This window comes from Cucurbita pepo, chromosome 13 (genome assembly GCF_057944985.1).
Source record: "Cucurbita pepo subsp. pepo isolate OVF chromosome 13, ASM5794498v1, whole genome shotgun sequence".
Classification (NCBI taxonomy): Eukaryota; Viridiplantae; Streptophyta; class Magnoliopsida; order Cucurbitales; family Cucurbitaceae; genus Cucurbita; species Cucurbita pepo.
The window spans coordinates 11,247,194-11,260,292 of record NC_141810.1 but is presented as its reverse complement, the minus strand read 5'-3'; the positions used below and the strand labels follow the sequence as shown (position 1 = coordinate 11,260,292).

The window sequence follows — 13,099 nt, the reverse complement described above, 5'->3', positions numbered from 1 at the left end:
CAATAACAAAACAAATGGTCAAAATTTAAAAGTAATAATTTAGTATAATGTAATTTTTTTTAATAAAAAAAATAAGATTGAAATTTGATTCATTCTTATGAGCAATTGCATAAGATTGTACTAAATTATTACTTTTAAATTACCTAAATAAATTTGGAACTTATATGATATAATAATTGAGGCTAAATTTTCATCCTTTATATGAAATGTTACTAACGAACAAAAAGAATAATATTATTACGGGCGAAAGATTTAGATGTCTCGATCATACTTGTTTAAGACGTGTTGTCCATAGCCGCATGCTCGTTCTGAACTCATCTTTACATGCTTCAATTTTAGATAGGTTTTTATTATTCTTGTTCTGTCAATATAGAAGTGTATGATGAGACATCAAAATTATGTCTATACTCGCCAGCGTTAAAATGTTTCAAAATAATAATATTATTACGGGTGAAAGATTTAGATGTCTTGATCATATTTGTCTAAGACATGTTGTCCATGGCTACATGCTCGTTTGGAACTCATCTTTACGTGCTTCAATCTTAGATAAGTTTTTATTATTCTTGTTGTGTCAATATAAGGGTGTATGATGAGACATCAAAATTATGTCTATATTGTCGGTGTTAAAATGTCTCAAAATGTACTAAAGAGGATGAGATGAGAGTACTCAATTTTTTCTAACATGTATTTTAAATTATTATTTTTGTTCGGTAGTAACTTTTCATACCATATGAAGACGTTTGAAATCCAAATCTTTCGCACGTAGTAATATTATACACGTACCAAAAAAAAAAAAAAAAAAAGAAAGTATTAAAGAAAACATATATATTGTTGACCAAGTCAAGAGATTCTCTTCATTTAATTTTTCCGTTCACATTTCATCGTTAATGGTAAAAAGAGTTACTCTTCGCTGTCACCATTTATATCATTTCTATTACTTACATATGGTTGGAACTCATGAACTTTGCATATTATGTGTATCAGGATACTTTCTCAATATGATTAGTACAGACACATACCTATATGATATTTATATTCATTATGATATTATGCAAGTCCTTTCCTTCAATGGTGTTCGATAGCACGAGTGTGTGTTAGTTCGATAAGTGAGGCCCAGGGGTATGTATACGAGCCCACTTGGTGGGTCTATGTGCGTGTACGTGGACCGTGTGTAGTGAAGTACTACATATCTAACCATTATGTGACTCGTCAGAAAAAGGGTCCACGGAGAAGTGATTTTGAGGAGCAGCACCCAATCATTTCTCCAGTTGACTTCATTTTTTGGACTGACAAACCAAATTTCAAGGCCCAACAAAATCTCATCTGTTTATTCTTCTCCCTATTTTTTTTCCACACCTATCATTGTTACACGTGTCATACAATTCTTTGACTTTGACCACCAAAGTCAATAAAACCCTAACCCAACTCTTTAACCCTTCCAAGATTTTCTTCATCATTCTTCCTTTTACCTTCCTTCTTCTAACTTTCATGGCGTTTTTACCCATCAACTCATCCAGCTTGGATCTCTCGATATCGATGCCCGGCTTTGCTTCTTCTCCGCCTCGTCCTTCAGGTAAGCACTCGACTCGTACACTCGTATGTTTAGATTTGTGATTCTGTTGCATTTTGATTAAAGCGAGAGTGAGACGAGGAATTCATGCAGCGAAAGAATTGGACATGAACCGGGTACCGGAGGTAGGAGATGGCGCGGAGGAAGAACAAGCGGTGGCGGAGAGGACGGAGGAGGAAGAGGAGAGCTGCAGCATTAACAATGGAGGTGGTCAGCCAAAGAAGAAGCTTAGTCTATCAAAACATCAGTCTCGTCTCCTTGAAGATATCTTCAGGCATAACCATTCATTAAACCCTGTGAGCAAAATCATCTCAATATTAATTAATGATTTTCTACTTAATTACTTAATTAATTAATTAATTAATTTTATTATTATTTATTATTTTTTATTTAGAAGCAAAAGGAAGCCTTGGCTATGGCACTCCAGCTGAAGCCAAGGCAAGTTGAAGTCTGGTTTCAGAATCGTAGGGCCAGGTAATTTTTATTCATAATTATTTTTCATTTTATTTTTTAAACATTTAATTAGAACAAAAATAAATAAAAGAAATTATTTATTTTTTTATTTTGTTTTAAGATGCTTATTTAAAATTTTGGTTATTAAAGAAATAAATAAGGTTAGTTATTATTAAAATTGAACAATAATAATACTAAATATTTTTATAATTTAGATATACTAATTATTAGTTAATCAAATTTTTGAAAAGCATTAAAAACTAATAAAAGAGTTCTTAAAAAATAAAATACTGAATTAAACTTAATAAAATAAATAATTTTATAGAGTAAAAATAATAAAAACACAAAAGTTTTTTTTTATAAATAAAATAAAATAAGATAATATAAGTTGAATTATTTTGAATATTTTTAATTAAGAAAATAAAAATAAAAAACAATAACTAATATTCAATTAACTAATTTAATCGGACAACTCATATCCAAAATTTGATTTAATAAACCAAAGTTAGAAGCGTTGGACCAATGAGTTCGATCATTGAAAGTTGAGCGAGCCTTGTCTAACTTAAATTACCTTAATTTGTTCTGCCTTTTGTCGTGACCTGACCACAACGAATATAATGACTTTTATGAATTTCTTTATTAAAAAAAAAAAAAAAAACTATAAATGAAATTGTTATCCAACCAAACCTAAGCCTTTTATAACGCATCGAACAAGAGTATATCTTAAATTTATATATTTTGTTGACTTTGAATTAATTATCGTAGAGTACAAAATGAGAAAAAAATATACATTTATTTTTTTTATTTCATTCAGAAAAGAACCAAAAAAAAAAAAAAAAAAACAAAACAAAACCGGTAAATGTGCTTGACAACGGTTTCTTGTTTCTTGGTTTTTTTTTTTTTTTTTTTTTTTTTTTTGTAACATTTTTATTAATAACCTTGAAATTCTAAAAAAATTTAAAAAGATACTCTTTTCTCATTTTTTTCCCCTCATTTTTTCAACACTAAATCCATTTTTTTCATGAATTTTTAAAATTTATATAATCATAAATATAAGAAATTTCAATATCCAAACCATAAATTTATTTGGAAAATAATTATTTTGAGAGATTAAAAAAAAAAAAAACAAATAAAATCTATCATTCAAATTTGATGTGCTATGTCATTTTTTCTTTTTGTTCTCTATTCAATTTGTCTTAAATAATATTAACTTGCATAATTATTTGAATTAAACTAACAAATTTTGTAAATTATTAACGATCAACATGCTAATTGATATATATTTTTGTATATCGATTTGGTAATGTGACATTTAGTTGGTAAGGTTTGACATTTTAGCATATTCATATTTCTCTAATTCAATAATATATTTTCTTTTATTTTTTTTCTTGGACTTGATTTAGGAGAGGGTTAAAGTTGAATTTTTGAAAAATTGATAATAGTTCGAATTATTGGTTAACATTTTTGTATTGGATCAACCTGACTGACAAGTAGTACAATAATATTATAGGAGCAAGCTGAAGCAAACTGAGATGGAATGTCAGTATTTAAGGAGGTGGTTTGGGTCATTGACGGAGCAAAACCGCCGGCTGCGGCGGGAACTGGAGGAGCTCAGAGCTACTAAGGTTGCTCTCCCAGCCGTCGTCTCAAGCCACGGACGACAGCCACCCATCCCGGAGTCCACTATAACCATGTGTCCCCAGTGCAAGCGCATAACCGCTGCCACTATAACATCTAGTAGGGCTGCAGCCACCCAGACCGCCATTGGCACCACTGCAACGCCATCGAAGGCAGTTCGGTCCACCCTCAAGTTGCAGCAGCCGTCTCAAGGTTGATGATCGGCCGACCAAGAAGGCCAGAAATGAACAAATGACGACAAACCATGGTTAGAAAATGACCTTAGGCTGTTCCTCCATTGAAAACATAATCTGCATAGGTTCACTTTTTTTTAAAGTTTTGTTTTATTTTATTTTTATTTGAATCTAAGATTTAAGTTCGTTACTATTTAATGTTAAAATATTACAATATTAAAATTTAAAATTTAGCTTTCTATCTGGTTAGCCCTTTGTGTTGGTTGTTTGATTTTGGAGACGATGATAGCAAAGAAGCCCATCAATAAGGCCCATCATTCTCAATGCACAACCCATAAGCCCATTTTATGAGATTGGTCTTTGATAATGATTTTTATTTATTTATTTATTTTTTTGGTTCATTCGGTTGGAAAAATCTTTTAAACCATTATTAAATTGTGGGTTAGTTGGGTTGATGATTGAGTAACATGAATAGAGATCACAACCCAATCCTCTATTAGTCATGGTGCATCTTTATCCTCCATTACGTCAAATATTCTTAATTTTCATAATAGTCTTAGAAGTAGGGGTAGGAGAAGTTGGATTGTAACCCTATTTTTTAGTCGGTCGAGTTGACCCCATAAAAAATGTCAACTCACAAACTGGCCACTTATTGGGTTCTATGGTTGGTCCACGACCCTTGGATACTGAAGCCGTCCTTGGGGTGATCTCGTAGTTCGTAGGGGTGGAGACGATGGGGTCGGTCCGTGGATATTCCTTCCTTTTGCCGCATTTCGCTCGAAGGGTTGAAGGGAGATAGTGGATCAAGCTGTTTGCAAGGATCAACTTGAGGGTGATCTCGTAGTTCGTAGGGATGGAGATGATGGGGTCGGTCCATGGATATTCCTTCCTTTTTTCGCATTTCGCTAGAAGGGTTGAAGGGAGATAGTGCATCAAGCTGTTTGCAAGGACCAACTTGATCCTCTTCCCCAAGGATCCCAGATGAGGGAACCCTAAGAGAGCCACCGACTCCAACTATCGTCTATGTACGATCCCAAATAGATCTGACCAACTGCCCATTCTACCTCCTCTACGTTCTTTCTAAAAATTCATCCTATATTAACATGAAAGACGTAGCTAATTAGATTTAAAACCCTTAACTCATATCACAAATGCTCAAACTCTATATTAAGATAATTTCATTTTAAACAATATAAAAGCCATTCTTAGAAATTCAATCTAACAACTTTATTAAAGAACATGACATTTAGATGTAAAAGATTCAAAAATTCCAACCCGATAAAAACTCACTTCAAAAGAAATAAAATTTGGATTAGGGATCAAATATCTTAAACTTAGAATAATTTTAAGCAGACAACCAAAACCCATCAATTATCTTTTACTAACTATTCAACCCAACACATAAGGGTCCTGCCATACCTACTCCAAATAAGTCATGTTCTTGAATTTAGAACGATAACTGTTGTTATAAACAAATTTCGATAAGAACATATTTAAATTTGTATTATTCGAATATCCATTTCTTATGATACTCATTTAGATTAGAGAACGGGCCGAAATAAGGACAGAGAAGACGAATCATATTTGGAATAAGGTCAAGGGTTAGTCTTTGACATTGTCCTACACCACGTTATTGTCGTCGATAGAATGAGTTCATCCTATAGCAAGGAGGCCCCTCTTTCTATAGAGAGAAGGGATGGAAAAAAATAATGCATGGACGTGAACAATAGTATTAGCATGTACTACATTTACTATTTCCATTGGAATATGGTCTTTTGGTACAGTCCCGAGAGCTTATGATCAACGTAAACGATTTCGTACTCTTGATAAAGATAAATGAGATTTGTGGTACCTAACAAACAGTATCAGGGTCATGCACTTGACTAAGCGATGCCTGTGTGTAATCCTGAAGGACGAACCAAAGTTATAAATCTCGATGACATAGTGCTCCAAAAGGCAAAAGATTTAGCCTCAATAAGAGTAAACTCATAAGAATTTTCGTCAAAACAGAGAATTTCATATTATTACGAAGATTTTGTGAAGTTCACTGTCCGAAACAATAATACAATGGAGGGTCGTGTTATAAATATAAAAGAAAGTTTGAATTGTTCTTGAAAACCAACAAATCAACAGGGTATTGACAAATTATGTACGGATACACGGTTTGAACAATTAATTTTGTTTCGGTTTACATATACATAACGACTACTCGAAAAACTACCCCTTTTGAAGGCGTTGAAGACGACAATCAAATCAAGGATGTCCCTAATATGAATAATCAAAACCATGTAAGTATATGATTCCAACAAGAAGAAGGGATGAGTATTAATGGTGGGTTTGTTGTTAACTCCCTCCCAACCGAACATTTGGAATAAATTCTCAAAGAGGCCCTAAACAACATCACATGGGTCTTTCCTAGCAGCCAAAGAGAGAGGTTTTTTCAAAACAAACATAAAAACAATGGTTGTGAGGGCCTTGACATTGATTGTTTTGGTCACTTTGGTTTTCTCCAAACCCTATAAATTTTGTATCAAACATGCATTCAACATGTCTTCCATCCTCCATTAAAAATGCCTCCTTTTGTTACTTTGCTTCGAGCCCCATTCGCACCTACGAATCACCCAAATATATACGTTCTATGCTTAGAAAATCTCGGTTATATCCAATAATTTACACAATAGTATTCCAAAAATATCTTTTTGAGTTCAACAATTGTATGAGTGGAGGATTGAATCTTAATCTTTGAATGATAATTGATATCTTATCTGCCCATCTGTGCTCGGATTGATACTCCTCATTTATGATGGATTAGGACGCAACTCCCATCCTATAGCTTAAATAGATATCTAAATCAAGACGCAGATCAATCTCGATCCCTATAGCTTCACGACTCGTAGATGGCCTTGTCACGATCTTTCAACTTATCTTTCACCTAAAGTGAAAAATGCAGCAAGAATGAATGCAAAATACTCAAAAAGTAGCTTGCTTGTAAATTCAGAGTTAGTTCTCAAGTTTTATGTCATTTATGTTTATTGATTTATTCGTTTCTTATTTCATACTCAATCATATCATTTTTAAGTCATAGGCTCTCCTAAAATATCATCTAGGATCAACGAATTACCAGCTCAACTTACATATCCATTCTTACATATCCGTTCTTAAGGTTTTCATACTCAATTTCCTAGGTTCTTAAAGCTCAACTTAGGCTCCCCTAGGTTCAGCTTTTTAAAGCTTACTACCTTACGGTTTCTAAGATAACTTTCATCATTATCATTATTAACCTATGTATCATAGGAGATCGAGGTACGATCTTATCATAATTTCAATCTATAATTCTAATCATGCCACTACTACGATTTAGTTAGTTTCTCTTTAGTAAGTCCCATTATATCAATATCATTAAAAAGGGAGCGACCACTCATGTCTGTCAACACTCATATTTACCTATATAGTCACTTATTCAAACAAGAGCACGACCAAAAAATGATAGGAGATCCCTTAATCACACGCACAAGGCACTCATATGGATATGGCTCCATAATCTCTCCAAATCAACTATCTTTGTGTGAACCTTCCAAACCATTGATTAACACAAATATCCTTAAATTGGGGATTGCCATGTCCTATTTAGGAGCCCTCTGGCATGAAAAGTGGACTGAGGATGGTCCCTAAAACTCACAAACTTGTGCAGAAAAAGTTCAATTTTTTTTGTTCTTGTTTTGGTTCCCTTTCTCTCTTTCTTTCTCTCTCCTTCTTGATTTAAACACAAATTAATTAAAAAAACTTCAATTAATAAGTAGTTTTAAAAAGGCAACACCATGATAAAAGAATGTTTTTCACGTGGGGGTGACCTAATCTCCAGAAGATTATGTTGGTAACTACTAAATGGATTGAAAAGTAAAATTTTATTTGGATCAAGTAATTTATGTTTTTGATAACTCAAGCTCCAACAAGGGTCAAAGCTCGAGAAAGGAGTCCACATTTTTCAAATTAATAAAACCTAACCCTAATTACGAGATTGCATGTGGTTTTGAAAGTTTTTAATGGTTTTTGGAAGGGTGAGACACATACATTTGGAAATGCTAAGGTTTTTTATTTTTTATTTTATATATTTTGTTGGGGGAAATGAGTGTTGACCATGTTTGAACTCTAATGGAGAAGAAATGAAGGGGAATTGCTTAACAGGCAGGTTGAGAAGCATAGGGATTTGGAGTTTCAAAGCTTTTTTCAGTCTTTTATGAGATTTGAGACCTTTCTTGCTTTGCTTTGCTTTGCTTTGCTTTGCTTTGCTTTGCTTTGCTTTGCTTTGCTTTGCTTTATAACATATAATCCTTTTGTTTAGGTTTTCAAATTGGTGCACTAAGAGGGTGGGGAACAAGATTTGAGTATGATTGAGTGGATAACCCAATCATTCTACTACGAGTATATTTTGGCTAATGTAAGTAATATCATTGGGGTTGGAAACACAATCCCATGGGTTACAACACTGATAAATTCATTAGATTGCAAATACAATTCCGATTATGTACACGAACCGATTATGGGTGTTAATTAAAAATAAGGCTTTCGTAATTTTGAAACATAAAAGATACTTTACAAATAAGTAAGCTTATTTGGGGTACCCGTTAAAAGACATTGGAAGGAGATCGTGTCACAACTCAAAATTCGAGGATTTGAAAATTAGGTTCGTCGAGCGCGTGATCAAGGAGACTATCGCCTCAGTACCCGATGCTAACGAGGTCTAACTATAATGAGTGGGGTTTGTTGATGCATGTCAATCTGTAGGCGCAAGGGCTGTGGCACACTGTAGAGCCAGAGGATGGAGAAGCGATCAAGTACCGGGAGGATCGGCTGGCGTTCGCCGCCATATGCGGGTTGTACCTCTTGAGATGCTGGCATCTCTCTCCACCAAGCGCACCGCGCAATCGGCCTGGGAGGGGATCAAATCCCGCCGGATTGGTGTGCAGCGAATGCAGGAGCCCAACATCGACGATTTTTCCATGTCGGGCTCGCCAACAGCATCACCACTCTCGGTGGGAGCATCAGCGAGACGAAGATCGTGAAGAAGATGTTGCAGGTTGCCTTAGATCACCTCGAGCAAGTTGCAATCTCAATTCAGACATTGCTTGACATGAACGGTCTAATGGTGGAAGAAGTGACTGGAAGATTGCGCAACGTCGAGCAGAGGAAGAAGAATGCCGCTTTAGCTATCGACAAGCAAGGTCGTCTTCTCCTCCTTGATAAGGAGTGGCTTGCACGCCTGAAGCTTCGCGACAACTCCGGCGAGAGCGGTGGGTCCTCTGGCAGCAAAGGCGACAAGAAGCAATGGAAATTTTGTGGGCGCGCGCGTGAGAAAGAAGGGGAACATAAGAAGGAGTCGGCTGATGGTAGGCTAATCTGGTGCTCGAACTGCGGGAAGAAAGGCCACCTGAGCAAGGATTGCTAAAGCAAGCCCAGGAACAAGAAGAAGGCCAATGTGGTCCAATCCGAGGAGGAAAAGCCGACACTTTTCATGGTGACTGCATCAGTGTTGTCTGTCTTCCCCAATTTTGATTCCAAATCCACAGCAGCAATCGACAGCAGCGCTGCTCCGGTGAGCGTCATCGGTGAGGGTTGAATAGATCCCAAGGAAGATCTACAGCTGGGCGTGAAAACAACACTGGCTGGAGAGTTGATTCAGCTCAAGGAGGAGCGAGTGTTCGCGCAGATCGACGAAAGGGGTGAGCAACGAGAGCACCAACGATGGGTTATCGATACGAGGGCAACAAACCATATGACTGGGCTCAAATCTGCATTCTTCGAGCTTGACTTAGGGATTCGCAGACGGTAAAGTTTGATGACGGTTCCATCGTTGATATCGAAGGGTACGACACCATCCTGTTTGTCGGCAAGTGAGGAGAGCACCGCAAGCTGACCGGCGTCTACTTCATCTTGAGCCTTAAGGCTAACCTTGTGAGCCTGGGTCAACTCGATGAGGTCGACTGCTACATTTCCATCTTGCGCGGGCTGCTCAAGATTTGCGACGATCGACAACGGCTCTTCACGCAAATTCAGCATATGGCGAACTGCCTCTACATCCTGAAGTTGAAGATAGAACAGCCAGTCAACCTCTCAGCCAGGACCGAAGAAGCAGCTTGGAGATGGCACACAAGGTATGGGCACCTGATTTTCTTGCTCTGCAGAAACTACACAAGGAAGAGATGGTGTACGGTTTGCCAGCAATAGAGGGTGTGAACAGGCTGTGCGATGGGTGTCTCATTGGCAAGCAAAAGCACACCTCTTTTCTGGCTTAGGCATCCTACCGCATCGGTGAGCCATTGGAGCTCGTACACAGCGATCTCTGCGGGCCCATCAAGCCAACGACCCCAGGCGGGAAGACTCTCTTCCTCCTACTGGTCGATGACAAGAGCCGCTTCATGTGGCTGATCCTACTGCAAGAGAAGAGTGAAGCGGCAGAGGAGATTAAGCGCGTTCAAGTGCGCGTAGAGGCCAAATACGGGAAGAAGATGCGAGTGCTGCGCACGAACCGATGCAGAGAATTCACCTCGGTGAGCTTCGGCAAGTACTGTGACAAGCTCGACGTGCAACGATACTTAACGGTGCCCTACTCTCCCCAACAGAACGGTGTGGTGGAGTGCCTGAACCAGACTATCGTCGAGATGACAAGATCACTACTGATGTTTAACGGGATGCCCGAGAGGTTCTAGGGAGAGGCATTCATGACGGTCGTCTACCGACTCAACTGGTCGCCAACGTGAAGCCTCAACGGGAAGACACCACACGAGGTTGGTATCGTTGAAATTAAGAACTGCTCTGATACCAATTTGTAGAAAATAAATGCTTGCTCTGAAACTAACTTGTTTAGATAACTCTCACGAAGCTATGAAGGAGGTGCCGAGAGGGGAGAGATAAGGAGACAAAGAAGTCTCAAAACCCTTTTATATTGCTCTGTACTTCTTTTTAACTCTATAACTCTTGCTTTACTTGCTCTGCTATTACAATGAGAAACAAAACGTATTTATAAGTTTTGTAGAGCTAAAAATGACCATCAGAATCCCACGTTTTCTAACCCATAAAACCACTGCTTCATAGTGTTTGGCCTTTTGACTGAATTTGAAAACCAAAAAATAGAAACTACCTTCTTTCCTTTTTTTTCTTTGTTTAAGTTTATTCCCAACAAAACTCCCCCATAAACTTAAATGTTATATTCAATGGTTCCACCTGCGCCGTTTTCGTTTTATCGAGCTCAGTCGTGGTTTCTTCAATTTTCACGTCTTGTCCTCGAGCGGCAAACTAAGGTTGTTCTTCTCTGATGAGACTTCATTTGGATCTTCTCGAGAACAGCCCATCTGAGACACCAACTCTTCATTTCGGCCGTTCTTAGCCATGCTTGACTCAAACATCATGGCTTCGTTCAGTTTACTCAATTCCCTTCACAAGTCCACAACGACATTTACAGCTATCATTTTTGCTTCCTCCAGTTCGTCTTTATCACGAGTGAGTGTCTCAATCGTGTGTCGTAAATTCACTGTCTCCTCTTGGATTTCATTCAGGTTCACGTCAAGTGAGTCTCTCTGTTGAGTCGGCATCTCTATATCTTTCTCCTCCCTCACTAGCTCGTCCACTAGAGCCTCAATCTCCATGAACAAGCCATTCTCTTTCTCCACACCTTCTTCAACTTTCTTCGTAAGATCAGAGATTATCTTCTCATTCTTTTCCTTCTCCTATTTGAGATAGAAGGAACTCTGACTCAACTCAGCCATTTCTTTCTCTAACCTTTCTTTTCTTCTTCCATTTTCATTCTGTTTCTTCTTTCTTCCTCGAATTGTTTTTTCGGCCATTGAAGCTCTCTCCCTTCGAGCTCGGGCTCTCTGTTATTCGGTTGTTCATCTTTATTCGATTTTCTCATCTCCGCTATCAAGATTTCGCCACAGTTGCTGTCCATCACCTCATTTCTAACAGTTTCCATCGCCTCACCATTGTTGCTATCGTCTTTCGCGCCGGTCTCCTTTTGTGTTCGGCTCTTCATTTTGGGCCATCAAGAGAATGCCTCCATTTGTTGCGTCATCCAAGGCTAGGTTGATGGTTTCTTCCACCTTTTTTTCAGTTCGACAATCTCTCGCATAATGACCCATTTTTCCACAATTGTAATATCTGTCGGAGTTATAATTATTGACCGCGTCCTTGATTGCGTCCTCTTCCACGCCAATTTGCTTTGCTCGACAGTCTCTTTTCTTATAGTTTTCTTTGTAACTGTTGCCTTGACTATCTCGATCATTCCCGCGGCTTCCACGATCTCTACCTCGAAAATTTTGTGAATAGAGTACTTTTCCATCATTTATTGATACCTTTGTCTGAAGTGCTTAATCGAGTGGCTCCTCCTTCTTTTTCTTACGTTGCTCGTGAGCCTCGAGAGAACTGACAAGCTCATCGACTGTGAATTTTGCTAGATCCTTCAACTCTTCTATGACACATACAACATTCTCGAAGTTGTCGGTTGACGACCTCAAGATTTTCTCCACAACCTGCGTCTCGGGTAACATTTCTCCATTTCGATTTAGCTGATTCGCCACGGTCTGTACCCGTGTAATGTAGTCAGATACATTCATCTTCATGCTCTCCAACTCGCCACACAGAGTCTGGAGACGCACCTACTTGACTCAGTCGATTCCTTTGAACACTTTTTCTAAAGTGTCCCACGCTTCTTTTGAAGTAGTTGCCCTTGCAATCTTCTCAAAGCTCGACTCGTCAACAACTCGTAATAACATGTATAATGCTTCCTTATCTTTTGATCGTGCTTCCTTTAACGATTGACTCGACTAATGACATCACGAGACTTAGAATGACATCACAAATTGTAGGCTATGTTATTGAGAATCAAGATGATGAGATGAGATGCAACATTGTATATGAGAGATTTTAGCCTGGTAAAGCTGAAAGACTTGGTCTAAAATAGAGACAAATTGACTAGAATCGTAAGTCAGTGAACAAGCAAGCATGAGGGACATTAATTTCCACAAGTTGTGTTCGGTTAATGACAAAAAGCCGCGTTAATTTGAGACATAAGTAAGTTTATTAGAGCTACCCATTCTTGGATTTTAAAAAAGGAATAAAGAAGAAGGCATCCACGTCAGTGAAAGCCGACGCCACATGAAAACTGCCACTTGTGCATAACCGTAGTTGGGTTAAGTTAACCATAGTAGGCGGTTAACTTCCTCTTCCAAATAAAAAAAAACACGTCACTACTCTCTTCTATATATACTGC

General features: G+C 37.7%; 1 protein-coding gene across 1 annotated transcript; it reads left to right on the top strand.

Moving 5' to 3' along the window:
• Positions 1–1,488: 1,488 nt before the first annotated feature.
• Positions 1,489–3,949, top strand: LOC111809383 (homeobox-leucine zipper protein ATHB-17). The gene is made up of 4 exons (XM_023695834.2): positions 1,489–1,573; positions 1,664–1,866; positions 1,965–2,044; positions 3,534–3,949. Exons 1-4 carry the CDS (start codon positions 1,489–1,491, stop codon positions 3,856–3,858), a joined length of 693 nt encoding a protein of 230 aa, XP_023551602.1. The 3' UTR covers positions 3,859–3,949.
• Positions 3,950–13,099: the final 9,150 nt, after the last annotated feature.

Bases quoted from the DNA above. Each gene is read 5' to 3' on its own strand.
- LOC111809383 (XM_023695834.2), top strand. From the start codon at position 1,489: ATGGCGTTTTTACCCATCAACTCATCCAGCTTGGATCTCTCGATATCG. The intron at 1,867-1,964 runs GTGAGCAAAATC...TTTTTTATTTAG, and splicing joins ATAACCATTCATTAAACCCT to AAGCAAAAGGAAGCCTTGGC. The intron at 2,045-3,533 runs GTAATTTTTATT...ATAATATTATAG, and splicing joins TTTCAGAATCGTAGGGCCAG to GAGCAAGCTGAAGCAAACTG.